The sequence below is a fragment of the Cimex lectularius genome, unplaced genomic scaffold, assembly GCF_000648675.2.
Source record: "Cimex lectularius strain Harlan isolate CLEC.00 unplaced genomic scaffold, Clec_2.1 scaffold219, whole genome shotgun sequence".
Lineage (NCBI taxonomy): Eukaryota > Metazoa > Arthropoda > Insecta > Hemiptera > Cimicidae > Cimex > Cimex lectularius.
Genome location: NW_019392873.1, coordinates 679,007 through 698,980, shown reverse-complemented (window position 1 = coordinate 698,980; position 19,974 = coordinate 679,007). Strand labels below are relative to the sequence as shown.

The 19,974-nt window shown below is 33.7% G+C and overlaps 2 protein-coding genes and 1 long non-coding RNA gene across 6 annotated transcripts in view; 2 read left to right on the top strand and 1 right to left on the bottom strand.

Annotated features, from left to right (window-relative positions):
• The first annotated feature begins 1,617 nt into the window (after positions 1-1,617).
• LOC106667917 (tRNA selenocysteine 1-associated protein 1) lies at positions 1,618-11,095 on the top strand. 3 transcript variants are annotated; one of them, XR_001340668.1, is made up of 8 exons: positions 1,618-1,983; positions 4,764-4,961; positions 5,440-5,599; positions 6,450-6,627; positions 6,700-7,043; positions 10,173-10,283; positions 10,493-10,605; positions 10,672-11,095. XR_001340668.1 is itself a non-coding variant. In XM_014396193.2 (7 exons), exons 1-7 carry the CDS (start codon positions 1,939-1,941, stop codon positions 10,726-10,728), a joined length of 1,095 nt encoding a protein of 364 aa, XP_014251679.1. In that variant the 5' UTR covers positions 1,618-1,938; the 3' UTR covers positions 10,729-10,816. The 3 variants fall into 3 exon arrangements, 2 of the variants coding, with proteins under 2 accessions (XP_014251679.1, XP_014251680.1); XM_014396193.2 differs by lacking the exon at positions 10,173-10,283 and having other exon boundaries at positions 10,672-10,816; XM_014396194.2 differs by lacking the exon at positions 10,672-11,095 and having other exon boundaries at positions 10,173-10,223; positions 10,493-10,515.
• Positions 11,091-19,974, bottom strand: part of LOC106667916 (large neutral amino acids transporter small subunit 1) — a 34,353-nt gene continuing 25,469 nt past the window's right edge. Inside the window, exons 5-9 of one of the 2 annotated variants that reach the window (XM_014396191.2) lie at positions 13,563-13,683; positions 12,444-12,644; positions 12,148-12,382; positions 11,346-11,435; positions 11,091-11,277 (exon numbers count right to left, since the gene is read on the bottom strand). In XM_014396191.2, coding sequence (XP_014251677.1) covers positions 11,213-11,277; positions 11,346-11,435; positions 12,148-12,382; positions 12,444-12,644; positions 13,563-13,683 — 712 coding nt within the window. In that variant the 3' untranslated portion in view covers positions 11,091-11,212. The remainder of the gene's footprint in view (positions 11,278-11,345; positions 11,436-12,147; positions 12,383-12,443; positions 12,645-13,562; positions 13,684-19,974) is intronic. The other variant, XM_024228908.1, reaches the window with a different exon arrangement.
• Positions 11,222-11,946, top strand: LOC112127642. Its single transcript, XR_002910662.1, has 3 exons — positions 11,222-11,305; positions 11,370-11,488; positions 11,619-11,946. It is a non-coding gene; the product is annotated as an uncharacterized LOC112127642 (long non-coding RNA).

The window sequence follows — 19,974 nt, the reverse complement described above, 5'->3', positions numbered from 1 at the left end:
ACACTAGGGCCGGTAGGGCGGCGCGGAGCCGGAGGAAGTTGCCAGACTTCTGGAAGCCGGCTCCGCGCCGCGGCACCGGCCTTGTGGGCCCCGTGGCGGTCGGAAATCGAATTCGGGTATATTCGGCTGCCCTCGGACGCCATATTTGTAAAGAAGCCAACGATTGTGACGTTGGGACTCTTGCAAATGCAAAATCAACACTAAACCGCAGCGCTAGTCAGACGGAGGGGGAAAGTTCCACCAACGCGGCCGAGAGCGGTTCATAGTTCTATACATAGTGTGCGGACCTTCACAATTCCGACCCGCGCCGCGCCAACCAACTGACCTAGTATTCGCCCAGCTTAAGACATACAAATTAATCACTAATTTCAAATTATTTTCTTACAGTATTTATTAGGATAATATTTAGTTGTGTTATAATTCATGTTTGTCACACTTCAAAATTGAGCGACATTAAAAACTAGCTTCTCCCTGGAGCGTCATGTTGGAGGCGAATTTGCAAGGCACACAGCGCCCAGCTTTATATCGGCAGGTGGCGGATATCACTCCCATGATTTGAAATTAAAAGAAAACTAAGCTGAAAATAACTTTTAAGTCTTCAAGTAAGGAATGCTAATACTTCGTATGTTCGCACGGAAGCAAGAAAACGGAAGCAAAGACGTTCCTCTGGGACGCATGAGAACAAGTCACGACGGGAACAAGCTACGGACGCAGTCCTTTATCGGGCCCTTTAGGGATTAGGGTCAAAGGAATGTGGGAGCATTTCAATGGAAACATGAATACTTACGCCAATTACTTTGGCGTAAACATGTTTAAAATCGGTGTGGGGGAATCAAAATCTGTGATTTTATTTATGCATTTATCTTCATGTTTAATTTTCTCAAACCAGTCTAGCTCCCTCCCTTTGTTGAACTTGTGTTAAACTGTTGTATTTACATTTAAATCGGAATTGTGTCTTCGTTCGTTTAGATGGTTCTTAAATTCAGAAAATTTGTCCGATTTAAGCAAGTGTTCTTAATTTCTCTGCCGCTTTGTCCTATATATTTAAATCGCATTGATTACAATTACAACTGAGTTGAACAGAAATATAGTTTCGAGATGTTGCTTGTAGGAGATTGAGTGTAAAGCTGAGTGTCATTAGTATAAAGATGAAATAGGGAGAAATTAAGAAATAATGGAAATTCATTAAGAAACATGGAAAAGAGTAAATGTCCAAGAATAGACCCTTGGGTTACACTAGCTGAAACTGAACAAAATTAATTAAAAATTCTCATTCAACTTTAATTTATTTTGTTAGGTTATTCTCTACAAATCTTCTGCGAAATTGTTTTTGCTATTAGTTTTTATAAAAACAATACACATAAATAAGAGATCGATTCTATAAAGCGTAATATATTATATGTTTGTATTTTATAAATGTTGTAGCAATCTAATATTGTTATTTCATTAAATAATTATTTTCTTTCTCACAACATGAATTTAATATTACGAAAACGATATATAACCAACTTCACTTTATATATATAATTTTGTAAATATACAATAATAAGTATTATTTTCTCTCGTTCATCAATTCTCCCCGCCTACAATTTGTACAAAATCGGAAAGTGGATTAAAAATCTTAGAAGTTAATAACAATTAAACAGGAGGTAAAATAGAATTTTAGATTTATTGTTTGTAGTTGAAAAAGATCTAAAAAAAATTGTGAGGATTGAAAAAAAAATTGAAGGAACAATAAAAACGTATCGGGAAGGTTGGTAGCGTGGAAACGTCAGCGCCATTGCAGAGTTGCCGTGTGAGTGGAAAACCGAATGGAGTTATGTTATTATCAGATGTGAAATAATTTCTAGTCAGGAAAACGTACAAACATAACAAGAACAGTCAGTTCCGCCTAAACTAAACAATTTACGACGTGGTAGTGAGCGTAACACCGGCAAAATGACGACTGGGAATATGGTGCACTGTCAGCTCTGGATGGGCGGTGTAAGTGTACATTTGTTTATAATACGTTTTTACCAAGTCCTGCCATTCCTGTTTAATAGTCTATATTAATTTAGAAAGTAGTCTCTTTTAAATTTCTCGCCATTAAAAGGTTGAAAACTTGTTCCGTATCATGTTTTACTTTTGGCCGACAAGCTCTGACAAACAAACCAAGACTGATTTTCTCCTGATTGTAGCGAAATTGCAAGCATGGTGTGCCTTAGTAACGAGAAAAAGATTTCTCTCCTAAACTCTAATCCTCGTTATATTTACCCATACTGTTTTACGTATAGATGTCTACATCGTTGGCCAACAGATTTTTACTTTTTACCCACCAAAACCACTCGAAAAACGATTCGTCTCAAATAATAAAACCACATATATACAATATCGTTTTCCTCTCATCTTCATATAACGTCTATAACACACTACAAGCAGTAAATAATAGAAACGCTACGTATAACAGGGATTATGTATTTGTACTTATAGACTTGTATTTGTACTGATAGGCAAATAGAACAGTAGTACAAAGATATTAAGCATTTAAATAATGTTAAACAGCTGACAGGAAATCTCTCCCAATCCATTATAAACGTTTATTCATAATTTAAATTAATTACACTTTTAATCTATGATTTGGTTGAGATGAAAAAGCAAGTGTCATGAGCATTTCTCGCACCTTTGTAACTCCAGTCAATCAAACATGTGTTGCATTTTCTCGGTTTCATCTCATGTTTCACAATTTTGAAGGTCTTAAGAGAATTCTATTCAGATAACCCCACATATGCAGCGATTGGACCTAATTATAATAATTTATGAAAAAAGTTTTTTTTTATCTAGTGGATAATGTAAAAAACATTAATAAAGGTAAAAAATGAAAAAGTTCCATTTGCTGAATGATCATTTATTGAAATGCCTCTCCTGGCACAGATGTCAGCCTGCAAACACTGTGATGAGGCATCAAATATCTTCTTGGCTGATTTGTTCCTACTCTTCCAGAGGTCTCAGGTGATCGAGAGTATTCGGAGCGGTGACCTAAAGCTCTAACTCAGTTTCCTGGCATGTCCCAAACATGTTCAGTTTTTCGAGCTGGGCACTCCATCCTGCTTATTCCTTGGCTCTCCAAGAACTGTATCATGCACTGAGCTATGGTCTGGTCTTGCATTATTGTACATAAGTACAGTTTTCTCCAAAATTTTGGATGATTTCCTACAACATGAACTGCCAGGATTTTGTGCAGGTAACACTCAGCAGTCAATGAGCCATGTTCAATGACGAGCTGGGTATGTTGTTCCGTAGATATGGCCACCCCTAAATCATATCGATCTGCCTTGGAAGGAGGCTCTAGGAGGAAATTGCAAGGAGCAAATCTCAGTTTCACCATTTGGCAACTGAAGGCAGAACAGGACCCATCTGTAAAAAGGACCTTTTCCATTGTTCCTCTGCCCAAGTGTGGTGTTCGTGAGCAAATGCAGTTTAATGTATGAGAAGTTTTATCACTTGTAGGTCTCCTTGAGCTCAAATCAGCTTTCCTCAACCTTCTTTGTACTGCCCATTTTCTCACTTGGACTCCATCAACCTAATGAAGGAGTCGGAGTGGTTTTGAAGTATTTACAGTTATACGAAATGATCTTGAACCTTGTTTGTTATTCTCCTGCCTGAACAATATCACAACCTGGTATTTAACTAGTTCTGAGTATCATGCCAGGAATGAGCCAAAATAACCAAATCATCTGCTTAGAAGAAGAGCATGTTCAAATCTCTGTTTCCAATTTCTACCCTACAAACTAGCTCCATGATAAGTAAAATACTTATATAATTCCTTCTGAGATGTTATACAATTTAAAGTGATCACCATTATATTCAAAACAATTCTAGCATTGTCTTATATGTATAGCGTTAATAATGGCAATTAACTTCCGATCAATATTCAATATATATAAATTATTCAGGAGGCACAGAGTTAAATGCTTTACAAAAATAGCAAAGATATACTTTGCTGACACCTTTTTCTTTTTAAGAATGTATTGATTACATCCTGTATAATGGAAACCTTGTTTATACATTTTCTGCCCATGGTATTAATACTTTCAGTAAAATGGGTGAAATAGCCTTTTTTTACTCATCATTCTATGTGCTACTTTCGAAGAAATAGAGGTCATTTCAGTAAATGTCTGACTCAATAAGATTTGGAAAAAATTCATTTTATTATTAATATGTATAAGATCAAATAAACAATTTCATATTAGATTTTTTTCCAAACTGTATTGTTAAAGTAAAAATAATTAGCTAGTAATTAACTTATGTATCATTCTATGATATTGTTGTTCAAAGACTTAAGTTGCCATTTGTCATTGTGATCATTTAATCAAATTGTTGTCAATGGATAGATTTATAAAGTTGCTCAATGGACCAGATTGGACGCACTTGGTTAATTATGCAAAAGCGGCCTGGGCGTATTGAAGTCTAATACTAAATGAATTTAATTAACAATAAGTATTTTTTAGTAGTTGTCTCCCCCTCCCCGCTCTGTCTCTTGATACTTGATATTTCTGTTACTCCAATGTCAGCTCTAGCTCATTGATTTTTAGTTTTGTGTTTTTCTTTTTTTCCTTTATTCTGTTTTGGGCTTTAATTTACTTTAGGTATGTTTTATTTTATGTATTATTTGCATTTGTTTATTTCTATTCATATTCTGCCGATGCATTGGTAATTTGTATTTATGCATTTAATTTGCACTAATTTGACTTCATATAATTTTTATTATTGTTGGTTTTTTGTAGTTGGAGCCGTACATGACAGAGTCTTTTATTCTTGCCTCATTCCAAAGAATGGGCGAGAAACCTTTAAACGTTAAAGTAATGAGAAACAAATTTACTGGCGAACCAGCCGGTTACTGTTTCGTTCATTTTGAAAATGACGAAGAGGCCATCGATGCCATGCACAAATTAAATGGAAAAGTCATCCCTAATACAAGTCCCGTAAGTATGTCTATCGAAAGTAAAATGCTTACATAAGTAAATCCATACATTTTACTATATTGCTAATTCTATTTATTATTAAATTATTATTAGTTTTTAAAATGAGTTATTCGAAGTACAAAATTGTTGCAACAAAAAATATATAGTTTTTTGTTTTTAAACCATAATTATCATGTATTAGCTGTGTATGCGATATATGGGAAGGCCCATATTTTGGAGGAAGCTGCTGTGCGTTAAGTATTTTCACAGTTAGGTTAAACTGGTATGTAAAAACAAGCACTTATATTACTTACATATATTTCCAGTACAACAATTATTTAAGTGGATTCGTGGATTATATTGATTTTAATTAATAATTAATGTTAAGAGAAAGAAACTGGAGATTAATTGGTCCTTTATAATTTTAGTTTAATATACATAGTTGCAAATATGCATCAGATCTTTACAATGTTTTTTCTTTTGTCAATTGGCATTCCAGGCTGTAAGATTCCGTTTGAACACGGCAACAAATCAGGGTAAAATTATGATGAACGAAAGAGAATTTTCACTGTGGGTCGGTGATCTCACAACAGAAGTTGATGATTATACATTATACAAAACTTTTGCGGGAAAATACCAATCTATAAAGGCAGCGAAAGGTAATTATGAAAATTCAAATCTATTTAAAAATAGAATAGGTTTTAACAAGGAAACATGTTAATATTTTAAATCATTGGTATTAATTCTGTTTGCTTCAACTTTTCCCTGATAAATGTTTATAAATTTCTATCATGATGACGATTGGAAGAAGTACTTTTCTCAATCTATGGTTGTACTTTTTCTGCACATCCCATTTGAATAATATTCTTGTTAAACCACTTGGATATTAGGATATTACAAGATTCTTTGTCATTCATGAATGCCTACTGAAGATTTTTCTAAAGGTAGTTTAAAAAATTTGATTCAATGAGAGATGTTTTACTTAATTAAATTATTATCATTGGTAAATATTTGCCAGCTGATACATCAGGAGCTAATCTAAAAGTTCAAAACCATAGGGAAAAAGCTATTTGTTTATTGAAAAATTCAGTTCATCTGTACTTTAATTGATTAATAGTCACATTTATTTATAGTAATGAAATAAGACAATTAACGTTTTAAAAAAACTTGCATATAAAGCAATTTTTTGTTATTATATTTGTAATTATATATTGCTATTATTATGGATTTAATTATGTGTAAATTGAACTTGTTCAATTGTGATGTTTAGCACCAACTAACATTTGTTTGAAATAAGTAGTTATTTTACTAATTTATTGTATAAAATCAATCAATTTATAAAATGTTAATGTTCTTAATAGTAGTTCAAATGAATATTGTGTAATTAATTATTTGCCACAACTTCATCACCACAACTAAAATTGTAATAATGTTTTAAATAATAATACCTAAGTTAAAAAAAAAAAAAATGTATTTCTTTTCTAATTACTGTTGATTTTTCGATTGCAGTTATATTGGATGCCTCTGGATACAGTAAAGGTTTTGGTTTCTTGAGATTTGGTTCTGAAGAAGAACAAAAACATTGTTTACAACATATGAATGGTTATAAAGGATTAGGCTCTAAACCATTAAAAATTTCTAATGCGATACCAAAGACTCAAAGAGCAACAACAACAAATGGAACTACGTATGTATTTTACACCAGTTTAAAATTAAAAGTGCATGTAAATTTAATGAAAGTGTAAAATATTTTATTTAGGACCACAGCTTCTACCGGGCAATACCAGTATCAAGAGTATTCCCAGTATTATGACCCTGCAACATATTGGCAAAATTATTCGCAGTGGGGTTATGGCTACGATCCAAGTTCTGGAAATTACAGCTATGACCCAAATCAGTATGCTCAACACTATGGCAATCAGTACAATCAATATGCTCAACAATACGGACAGCAATACTCTCAACAGTACTCACAATATTCTCAGCAATATTCGCAGTACTACCAACAGCAGCAACAGCAACAACAGCAGCCTGCAACAGCCACCACGACTGTCACGGCGTCAGTTCCTCAAGCAGCGATCGACGACACTTCAGAAGTTGTAGGTGAGTGTTTATCCAGCCTCTACTACGCTACTGCACCTCAGTCGGCCCAGGCCCCGCTGCCGTACTATCTCACAGTGTCGCATGCCAATTAATAGCATTTCACAGTGTTAGTTTATTTTAACAAAAATATCAAATCTTGTATCTATTTTTCTACTCTTTAGAAAAACAGCGTTGAAATTTTTCTGTTGAACTTTGATTATAATAAAAATATTTTTCTCCACTTCGATTTTCAGTTTCATTTTACTTTTGTGTTTTGTGTCGGCTTGTATTTGTTTAATGTTTTGTCTGATTTTTATAAAATTTCTTTTTCTTGTTTTAAATATATACTTTGTGCTAAAATTAATGAGGACTTCATATTTGTCCTTGTTTCACAGAAAACCCTTTGGCGCTTTTTTTCAATTTCTTTAAAACTAGCTTTAATTTCTCTTTAAGCTAATGCAATTGCTAACACAATCCTTTAAGTTTAACTTGTTTATTTTAGTTTTCTAAATATTTTAATTCTTGTAGCCCTAGTTGTTTGAATTCATTTCTTTCTGAGTAGATCAGGCATTTTTCTTTTTACAAGTTATTTTTCTTGTTTTTACAAATTAGTAGTTTTGTAACCTTAATGATATGTAGATGATTGATATTTAAAAAAAAATTGCATTTAAATTTTGCTTAAGTGGCTGAGAAGGCACCGCTCTAAACTAGCCAAAGGATCCTATACACAGAATGCATATTTCTGTTCAATTAAAACTTCTGCATGTTAGTAAATAATCCTCTGAGTAATGATATCATTTGGCATGAAGTCGTCTTCTTGTGTTCAGACTTTGATAAGTATAATCAAGTAAACAGAAAACCAAATGGTACAACAGTGAATGTATTTGTATGTTTGTTATGATGACATATGATTTAATGATTCATGTCAGTGGAACTCTAGAAAATTAAACACCCCTAATTTTGCACATATAAGGAAGAAGGATTACTTTGTTAGCATTTGTTTTCTCATTGGACAAAATACAGCAGTTTCAATTGGTAAAGTAGGATTTCAATGTTTGCCAGGAAGAAGTTTTGAGGGGGGGGGAAATATATATAGTCCATGCAAAAAAAAAAAAAAAAAATTGGGAATGAATCAGATTCTGTTTAATATTTCCCTTTCTTTTGGCTCTCTCTACTGTCATTCGAAGTTATTTCCTGTCCTACTAAATGCACAACATACTTTTTTCTTTTTTTCGTGTATTTGTTTTGGAACACTGGAGTTGTTCACTGAGTTTGCAATAAGCTTTTTTCAGACTATGTTTTTGTATGTGGTCCATTTTTCTCATCTGTTATCACTCTAAGAAAAAATGGGTCATAAGAGTGATAACAGAGGCAAATAGCAAGCAGTAGATGCGATCCACCAAATTCCTTTCGCTGAGTTCATGTGGGATCCATGTTGTGTTTACCCAAAGTTTTTGGATGTTGTTTCCAATGTTGTATGGGAAACATTTAACATCTCTCTTAGTTCTCGGGTCATCAAAAAGGGATTTTCTTCTAGCCTATGCCTCAATATGTCATCTTGAACCTCAAAAGGACATCCACTGAGCACATCATCTTCCAGGACCACCGTTGAACTGTATGAAAAAAAAAATCTTGCATTGTTCCCTTTTTGGAATCCATAAAGTAAACAATGCCTTAAATGCGTATCACCCATAGACATGATTACTTATTAAATTATTTGACACAACTAAAGAAGCTGAAAACAGAAACTGAGGAGAAAAAAAGCAATTTAGGGAGTAAACAAGCGTATTTGTAAAAGAAAATGATATAGACAAAATGTTAATATTGAGCTAATTAATCCTATAATTGAAAAACGACATTACTTTCTTGCCACACCAATATTATCTCATGCCTACTTTAAAAAATAAAAATGTTAGCAAAATGTGTTCAATCATTCCGTTGGATGTAGCAAATAAATGTTGTATGGAATATTCCCCACTTAGATTTGGGTCCAAGAAAAAGAGCATTATATTGAAGTTTTATGTATTATTTTGCATGGCCATATTTTGAAGATGAAGAGTCTAGGCAGAAGTACTTCTTAATGAAAACCATTTTGATTGTTGCTAAATACTTGATGGTTAACCATATTGTCACTATTTATCATCCATATGACTATAAATTTACCATTTTCTTTTTTGGACTAGTATTATATTGAGAGGATATTATGTCCATTTACTTTAGAACTGTTTTAAAAGAAAATAGTTTTGATAGTTCCTAATTTTGTTTTATGTGCAGTGGCATTTATCAGGCCATAACTGATTGATCATAGCATCCTATAACTATGTACGTACGTGCAATATGTATCCAAGTCAAATATAAGTATTATGGTTATCCAGTTCATAGCTTTTTTTAAACCATTCTTTTTAGTTACTAGAGAGAACCATACCTAACATTAATGAGGTTGTAAACAACAATTTCAGTGGTAATGTATTTATTATTTTAATGAAACTTTAACACTGAAAATGTTGTTTCCAATCTTATTAATGTTACGTACGGTTGTATTTAATATCTTTAAAACCGTGGTCTATTTACAATTGCGTATGACTAAATTTTATTATAAGTAAATTTATTTATAGGTACGGTAAATAAATGGTCATGATTTCAATATGTATTGATCAAATAATAGAAGCTGAATGAGAAAACAAACTAAGCCAGCAGAATACCGTTTCACACCATTTATTTTATTCAAATTTCCTATTTTATTATGCTACTTTGCTTTGTTTTGCTTCTTCCATTCTGACAAAAAAAAGTATTATTTTCATGTGGTTATTTTTCTAAAGTTCCAGACACAAATGAAAATTTATTACATTATTTCTAATGTTTTAATTAAAATATTATTTTCCCATTATCATTGTTTATTAATTTCACCCATTTATGGGGAAAAGATGAGTGGTTTTTCGTTTTCAACAACATCTAGATGGGTTTGGTAAGCCGGATCATCAGATTATTTCTTATGGTTGGTATGAATAAAATGAATTACAGTGATTTATATTTTGAGTTAACACAAAAGTGATATTTAAAAAAGTACAATGTTTTTATTTTTATTATTTATTTATTTTTTCATTTCTATTGAATGCCAATTCAATGCTCACGCACTAACCTAATTTGTAGATGTAACTCCGTCTGTCGAGCGATGAACAACTCTACACTGAAAATTAGGAGGTAAACAACGTCATTTCGACACAAAGGTGTTTCTTTCCCTCAAGACTCTTATTTTGACTGGTACATAGTCTAAAACGAATATACCAGAAATTTTAAAATATAAAATGATATATAATACTGTTACATATTATTGTATTGTACTTATTTAGAGTGAGAAGTTAATGTATTTTATATTTGTTATAATGTATTATTTTTCTCTGTGCCCGTTCAGATGCGGGTATTTTCAATCTGCATATCTCTTTAACTCTTTGTTTGTTTTCTATGTTCAGATCACAGCCCACCAATAGACGTTGAAAAAGAAAACAGGGAATACTCAGAAGCAGTCCTTTCCTTTTGGGATGAAATCGCCTCTGTTGGATACACCGATCCAGAATTTTATGAGGTAATGTCTACAGCTGACTTATTACGTATAAACGCATGTAACAATCTATATTATTTATGATTTTAGATGGAAGTTGCAAAGATGAAAGTTGTAGGACTTGGGTCGCCCATCCCACCTGACTAGGAGAGCCCAAGTATAACTTAAAACGACAAACTCTTTTTGTACAATACTGGAAATTGGAAAGCAAAATGTGTAAAAAAATTTATGACAATGTAAATATCTTGCACTGTAAAAGCTGTGTAAGGTTGTATATATTATATATGTAGGATTTCACTTCATTAATGTGATTTAAAAGCCAATATAAGAAAAGACTTTGTTTTTACATAAGAGTGTATATATTTATATCTTAAAGACTTACGTGTGAAAATTCCAAACTGAGACAACAAAAGTAAATATGTAAGATAGATATTGATATTAAAACAATTTTTCAATTATATTTCATTCAGTAAGTCATACAATTGAAATAATAAAATTAAAATAAAAATTATTTACAAAATATTTTACAAAAGTTTTGCTAAAAAATAACAACTGTCTTTTATTTTTAATTGTCATTTAATGTAAACGGATGTAGGAATGTAAGCGTAATCTGACAGTGGTATACGCCATTTTATTTACTCTCTTCTTCCTGAGGCATCACAATCAAAAGCTTCTGGACAAATAATGAAAAGTGATCTGAAAAGTAAAAAAACCTATTTATTAGGTACTGTTAAAAAATAACAATTTTTTATTATAAAACTAACCTATATACCCGTCCAACTTTTTAGATCTGTCTCTCTTGAAGCACAAATAATACACTGGGATACCACTTAGTACGATTAAAATACCTATAACTACATACAAAAACAGAATAGTTAATACAAATTGAGGGAACAACTGTTTAAAGGTACAATAGAAAAATTATATAATGCAATTTTCATCGCAGCATCCATTATTAATATTTACTATTATTTTATTCCATATAGGAATTTAGTAGTCATAACTGACCATATTAATTATTTAAAATAATGTCTTAGTTGAGATGAAAAATCTAGTGTCATGAGCAGGATTTGAACCTATGACCTACGGCTTAATACACCACTGTTTTCACCACTTGAGTGAGCTATCTTAACTTCAATCCACTCGGACACCAACTCCTCATACCAACCTACCTTTCGAATTTTTCAAATATCATGTAATCAGGATTTGATTCTCGGCAACTTATGAAGTGGCCATTGGGAGCATTAATAAGGTAGTAGTAATGGAACTAAAGTCATTATTATGTACGACCATATATGTATTTCGTAATCATAATATGTATGGATATTACTTTTGTATGTTTTGTACATAAAGTAATCTTGGTTATGTTCCTTTTTTAATTTTAAACATCAATCTCAATAAGTCAACTTTAGTAAGTCGATAAAAACTTATTACACTTAACAGTTGACTGTTTCACCAATATAACAGATCTACACTTCTTTTTTTTTTTTTTTTAATTTAATAGTAGAAGTAAATATCTACAAAATGCAGCAACTTCTGAGGTTAATAACAAATATTACAACTTACATGTTTGTAGTGGTTCCTCAATAGCAGGAACAATCGCTAGGAAAATGCAGCAGGCGAGGAAAATAATCGGAAGAGCTAGATTAACTTTTATAGGCCTAGGAAGATCAGGCTGCGTTTTACGCAGATAGAGGAGAGCAAGGATGCATGCTCCGACCGAGAGCCAGTGTAAATGGCTGACATAGAAAATTAGAAGGAAGACATCACCCCAATACGCCATCGCTATCGAAGTAACACCCTGAATAAAACAAAAAATTAAGAGATCGATCAAATAAAATACATTTCAATCGTATTCTTACAGTGAAAAGAAGCGATGGGATAGGTGTGCACTTTTGAACATGAATATAGCTGAAAAAAGATGGCAAGTGGCCTTCCTGGGCCCCAGTGACAAAAAGTCTGGCTGATGTGAACAAAATGCCGTTCACACCGCCAAAAGTGGACAGCACTACAAATATAGGCACACAGATGGACAGGTTACCAAACATTTTCTCCCCAAAAGTCTGAAAGTACAAACATCATTTAAGAAAGAAATTAGTGTCACAACCAGGACTGAAACCCACGACATCCAAAAGGGTGGGTTCGAGTCCTGCTTGTGACACTAATTTTTCGACTCAACCGTACTTAGCTTTAAAAAATAGTAAATAATAATTAATTTGGTAGTAGGTCCAACTAAAACATATATGTACATAGTAATACATAAAGACAAATAATTTAATAGCGTATGCAATGTAAATAATTAAGCAATTAATGTTGGATTGTCAACAAACAAAAGTATTGTTAAATTATGCAATTGAAAATAATTATGCATAGCAATTGCTATACAAGAAGACAAATTATGTTCAGAATCATTAGTCATAATACTTCTGTGTGTCATTGAACACACACAGACACTTTCTGGAAATGGAGGATTGCACATCTAGGCAAGGGTCTTCATAGTAAAATACAAAATTACCAATTTGTCAGACACAATTTAGGATGTAGAGTAGACTCTCGTTATCTGCACTATAACTCATATACTGTTGCATTGTTTTTCTTATTGAAAAAGCCCTGAAATATGTGTATATAAGATCATACATAACATAAGGCACTCTACAGAAATTGTCTGATTGGTACTCAGGTTGTAGAAAACGCTTCAAAGCCTGAAAAACATGGTGTTTCCTATTATGTGCAGTTCTCGTTATCTGATGCTTTGTATGTATCCTGTGGATAACGAGAGTCTACTGTAGAGCTTTCTAATTTTTTAATTTCAAAATGTCCAATATAAACGTTCGTTGCTCCCCCAAACTCTTATTTAATCCACTAATAATGTCTATGCTGCACAAACTCCCGCCATTATCAGTTTTCCAATAGAGATTTAGAATTTTACAAATTATCTAACAAAATATGTAATACACTTCTTTCTTGTTCAAATTACTCACAGCAGCTACCGAAGGAGAGGTCATGTCTGCTGGAGGTAGAACTGCAAAGTATGCCAAATTGGCTGCGACATACATCAAAGTAACTAATGGCAATGCAATCCAAATTGCCCTTGGCAGATTTCTGAAAAGTACAACAAAAATCATTATTTGTCCAAATCTTTGCAATGACAGTGCAATATCTTTACTTGAGCAATCAGAATACAGTGGTACATTGTGGTGTGCTCTATATAAAATCAATTTTCCCCTTTAAAAAAATTCATGTTTAATTTTTTTTTTAATATCAATTATTTAATTGAGTAATTGTTAATTCATTATTTTAATCAATTGTCAAGCATAATTCTCGATAAATAATATAGGAGCCAGCCTCTTTATGACCTGTTCACCATGACCAGTTTTGGTCTTACGGTGCATAACATAATTCTAAGTAGAGTTAATTATATGCAAGCTGAGTAATCTAAAACTTCCTAAGCCGAATTTTTGTGGGATTTGACTGAAAAAATTCTACAATTTTTTTAAATTTAATCACATCCAATGTAATAAGAATGCTTGTCCATGATTCGTGTAAATATAAATGAGTAACAGAATAATTGATGAATTAGATTGAAGGAGCAAAATCTGGAGAACTTACATTTCGGATGATGCTAGGATTGCAAAGTGCTACATACTAGTAACATTTATTTTATTTTTTTATTTATATATGCTTTTTATTTCTACAAATATAACAATGATTATTAGCAAAGTACAGGCATGGATCACAATCTGTCTGCCAGAGGTCGTTGTTAAGAGAAAAATAATAAAAGAAAAGAAAAATATAAGAATTAAAGCAAGGTTATAACATTATTCGCTACATGCTAGCTTGTAAAATCAAAGCAGTTGAGACTAGTAAGAGTCAGAGCCAGTAAAGTGAAGAAACGCGTAGAATGGACTAGGATGTCATGAAGCCAGAAAAGTGGACTAAATAGGAGAGCCTCGAGATCAAGAAAAGTCAAAAGACAAATGGGAGTCTAAAAGCAAGGGGTTTATTGATGAAAAAAGTTCAGAGACAAGGAGACACCAGGAAAGGATGAATAGGCTGAAGAATATTGGGCCTGGTGTTGGCGAGTGTGCATTTTGTTAATTTGACCTTACAGTTAATTTACCGAGTTGTGGCCAACTTACATGTAATCAATTTGATAAACGTAAATATTGAGATGGACAAGTGTTGTATAAAGGTGTCAATTTTATCTCGATTTTTTTAACTAACTTTTCTTTAACACAAAAAGTAAACAAGTATGTATTATAATATGTATTATGATATAGAGCACCCATATTACTTATAAAATTTAAAGTTAAGTAATTAGGGCAATATTAGAGGGAATATTTTTTTTTAATTTCTCGAATTAATTATCAAATATTGTAATTAGAAGGTTTAAGGGCTGAATCATGCCAATATCACTGTAAATCAGGTTTTGTTAAAATGTGAACAACCCTTTCATTACAGAAACTCTGAGACATCCAATTTCGTCCTATTCGAGACACACCATTAAAAAAAAGAATACCAATTGTTTGAAAAAAATCAAATGATCATAGAAAACTCCACTAGTAAAATAGTTGGTCTATAATTTACAGCAATTACCGACTACGTGCTCGTCCGGTATTTAATGACGGTCTGGTATTCGATTTCCAGCAGTACTCGTGAAGGAAATCAAACAAGAGGGTCACCCCTAAAAGCATTTTCTTGTCTGTAGAAGCCCGGGCAAACCGCTCGATTGGCCCAATCTTCCTCAAGACACGATCCCAAGACGAGAAAAAGAAAAAACACGATCTGACTTTTATCAAGGATGGACAGAACTACAATCACGTTCAGCCCGATAAGCATTACCGTAAAAATAATCGTATAAAGTTAAGCAGGACATTTTTTTAAAGAGAATTCATGCCAATTTGACGTTCAAAAGTGCCCTTTTTTGTGGTTTCGGTACTTATTCTAATAAGCTACTGTTTCTGATCACGATAGGGTGATCATTTCGAGGATGAACTAAAAGCTACAGTTTGGCAGAAAATATGTAAAAAAATTTTATATTGAAATTTTCTTTACACTTAGAAAATGACAAACGTTGAGCGAGTACCGCTATAATCGGGTGATAGCAGGCGCCGAAGGGTCTACCGAGAATAGGGGTTACGAACAATGGCCCAGTTCGTGCAGTCCGTTATGACCAAGAAATTATCGAGGGATTTATCCCTCAAACCAGGGAGCTCTTGTCAGGGTTTTTCGATTTCTGGATGACAATGTCATAGAGGCAGAGTTGTTCATCATTGAAAACCTGGGAATTTCCCATCTGCCTCTTCCCCCATTGTCTCCAAACCTCAATCTCATGGGGGAGGCGTTGCAGAGAAGGCTTTTCGATCATCATCTGCAGGCAGTTGACCTGCAATAACTGAATGCAGCGTTGCAACAACATGGAGTGAAAGTCCTTATGAAATTAGTGACAACCTTATTCAGTATTTTTTTTTTTTTTTCAATTAATTAATCTTTATGAAAGGTATTGGTTTGGATAAAAAAGCTAGTGCCACGAGCGGGATTCGAAACCACGACTTTCGGCTAAATACGCCGCTGATCTACCACTCAAGATTAATTTTCCTTCAGTAAAAACAATAAAAAATTTCTAGTAACTTTTAATGCAATTTACAATAAAAAAAATCAAATACTAGTGAAAGTATTGGGTTGTCCGGAAAATAATGCAGGATTTTAAGTTTTCATTAAAAAAAATCTATATAAAATATTCTGTTTACGTTTACAGGATTACTCATTTGTATGAATGTCAACACTTATTAATCCTCTTCCAAATGATATTGTTTGTTTACCTCTGTAGCATTCCGCTACTTGGAAATAATTCAGTCATCCTTATAATGTCAAAGCGAGAATTTCGTACGATTTTCTTTTACGAGTTTAAACTCGGCCGAAGCGGAGCCCAAACGGCTAGAAACATTAACCAAGTCTGGGGCGAGGGTTGTGTTAATGAGTGCACTGTGCAAAGGTGGTTTAAAAAATTTGGGGAGGGAGATTTCAGCCTTGAAGATGAAGAAGGTCGTGGAAGGCCTTCCTCTCTTAATGATGATGTTCTGCGATCAGTGGTGGAAGAAAACCCCAAAACAACTGTTCGAGAACTTGCAGAGCAACTCAAAGTCAGTAAAACGACCGTCGCTGACCACCTCAAGGCGATTGGAAAAGTGAAAAAACTCGAAAATTGGGTTCCACACTCATTAAACGATCGCCAAAAAAATCAGCGCTTTGATGTTTGTGCATCACTTCTTTGTCGAAACAAAAATGACCCATTTCTGGCCAGAATTGTTACATGTGACGAAAAGTGGATTCTGGACAGTGGCTCGACAAAGGAGAAGCTCCAATACATTTTCCAAAGCCCCCAACTCATCAAAAAAAGGTAATGGTTACGGTATGGTGGGCTTCATTTGGTTTAATACACTACAGCTTCTTAAATCCTGGCGAAACCATCAATGCTGAATCATACTGTAACCAAATTAATACCATGCATCAGAAATTGGCAGTAATGAAGCCCTCTTTGGTCAATCGGAAAGGGCCCATTTTGTTGCATGACAACGCTCGACCACATGTGTCACGTGTAACGTCACAAAAATTATTGGAGCTTGGCTATGAAACTTTGCCTCACCCACCCTACTCTCCGGACCTCTCGCCTACTGACTACCATTTTTTTAGACACCTGGACCACTACTTACAACACATAATATTCAAAAATCAAACGGAACTGGAAAATGCATTTATTGACTTTATCAATTCTAAAAATTCTGAATTCTACTCAGACGGAATTAATAAGTTACCAACACGTTGGGAGAAATGTATTGAGAGTATGGGAAATTATTTTGATAACTAGTTTCTTTTTTTTTGTTTAATACCAAAATCCTGCATTATTTTCCGGACAACCCAATAAATACCAAAATACAAAATTGGTCACGTCCCTATTCATTTTTGAGCAATTTAGTTTGGTCTGACAGACGCGATTCGAGTTCAAGCCATATTTTATGGTGGACCCTGAAAATGCTAGTTTCACACGAGGTAATTTTTGATTATCTGAGTTGCCTGGTTCACTCTTAACTAGTTAATGTGGGTCTTGGCTGGATTTACAATAGGAAACGTGTGGAATAGTCTTTTCTTCCTAACGGTAGGTCAGTACGATATTAGACCCCGAGGAAGCAGGAGCATTTCTTGTGCTTGCTCTTCTGCAAGAGAAACAAGAAAAGAGGGAAACCCTGTCGAAAAAGGTGTGTATTTTTAAACGAGTGCTTTCTCACAACTACACCCATGCCACTTCTCTCCAAGTCTCTTTCCTTTTGAATTTGCTGATATACCCCCACGCAAAACTAAGATTAACTCTTGGGCATGTAGGAAAAGACTAAAGGCAATTACTATAAGCTTATGTACTGCCCGGAAATCTGGACATTACGAAATTAAATAATGTTGGAAAAGCCTACTTTTAAAAGATTAATTAGTTTATTTGATGAGATAGACAGAAGGAGCACCCTTAAAATTTCAGATCAAGTCAGGATTGAAAGTTGTTTTCCGTCCGTGTTACCGTTCTTCTAGTTCTTGCGGGGAAGAAGAAATAAAAAAATAAACTTGGGCTTTCAAACTAAACGTCCAATTACATTTCTTTGTCGGTGTAATCCAAATGAGGTCATCATGATAGGTGGGTCACATTCACGTTAAACAATATTGTTGTTCAAGTATCCTGTTTATTGCCTAAATTGATGCAGTTGTAGATTAATAATAATTTAAATTAATTATTCTTTTTATGTAAGGTCTTGGTTGAGATGAAAAAGTTAGTGTCATGTACAATTGAAATACGTAATTTGGTCAATTTGACCACTAAACATAAATGGATTAATAATAATTTTGAAATAATGATCACGTTTTAAATTCATAAATACAACTAACAACTGCATTTTTGTTATAAAATAGAAAGTAACAACTACTGATATGGATAGGTAGGTACAACTGTAGTAGGAACCATCAAAAACACAAAATTAGTGTATCAGAAATTTCCTTATAAGTCCTTACAGGACGTATTGCAAAATTCATTAAAATTAATTAAGGGTTTTAGTTGAGATAAAAAAGTAAATGGCACGAGCGGGATTCGAACCCACGATCTTCGGCTTGATACGCCGCTGCTCTACCACTTGAGCTATCGTGACCTCGATCCACTGGGATACCAACTTCCCATCTCAACCCCACCTTTTGAATTTTCCCTCCTTTTTGCCATTTTTCAAATGTCGTGTAATCGGATTGGATTCTCGACGACAAATGAAATGGCCACGGAGAGCTTTAGTGAAGTATACTTCATTTTAAATCATTAAATTCACTAATTTCGTGGTCCGCTTGACCAATTAATATATTACAATTAATTAAGGTTTTTAGTTGAGATAAAAAAGTCAATGGCACGAGCGGGATTCGAACCCACGATCTTCGGCTTGATACGCCGCTGCTCTACCACTTGAGCTATCGTGACCTCGATCCACTCGGACACCAACTTCCCATCTCAACCGCACCTTTTGAATTTTTCCTCCTTTTTGCCATTTTTCAAATGTTGTGTAATCGGGTTGGATTCTCGACGACAAATGACCTTTTTTATCTCAACTAAAAACCTTAATTAATTGTAATACATTATTTGGTCAAGCGGACCACGAAATTAGTGAAAATTCATAAAGTTTAGAATACATACTTGAGATTGCCTTTTTACGCGATTGCTTTCAGTTAATAAGAGTCGCACCGTAGAAAGCGTTCGGATAAGAGTCATTGACATACATAATACATCGACTTGGAAATGAACGTTTGTTGGTTCTAACGGAGAGATTCTCGTTTTTCACAGAAGTCAACGGCTTTTCTTTTCCCTGTATTTTTCTCTTGTCTTTTATCCTTAGCGAATGCCGTTGGGATTGGGGCCCCGGAAGAGAAACGTCCCAAAGAAACAATCGGAAAGTTAAGCTATATCTGTTCTGACTGATTGACCGTAATTACAAAACTTGAATGTTTTCTATATGATATAAATACATTAAAATTTCGAGATTTCTTGTTGGGGCCTGCTGGTTGATAATTGAAAACTGCCAAACTGCAGATTATTATTTTAAGAAAATAATACAGAACATATTTAACTTTATTTATTATAATAACAGAAAAATTATTCTTATTTGTGGGATTTGACAAAATATTATACATATATGGATGGCTACCAACTCTTAACACACCAGCTCTCCGTTTTACATCTGTTAATGCATTGAAAACAAAGGTCTTCAGTGTGAATTGGGACAAAAACCTTGGAACGGAGGATGTTGATGCTTTCTCCGTTGTCGATGTAATGACCTGTTTGAGTTTTTGTTTTATAATAGGAATAAATGGGAGCTT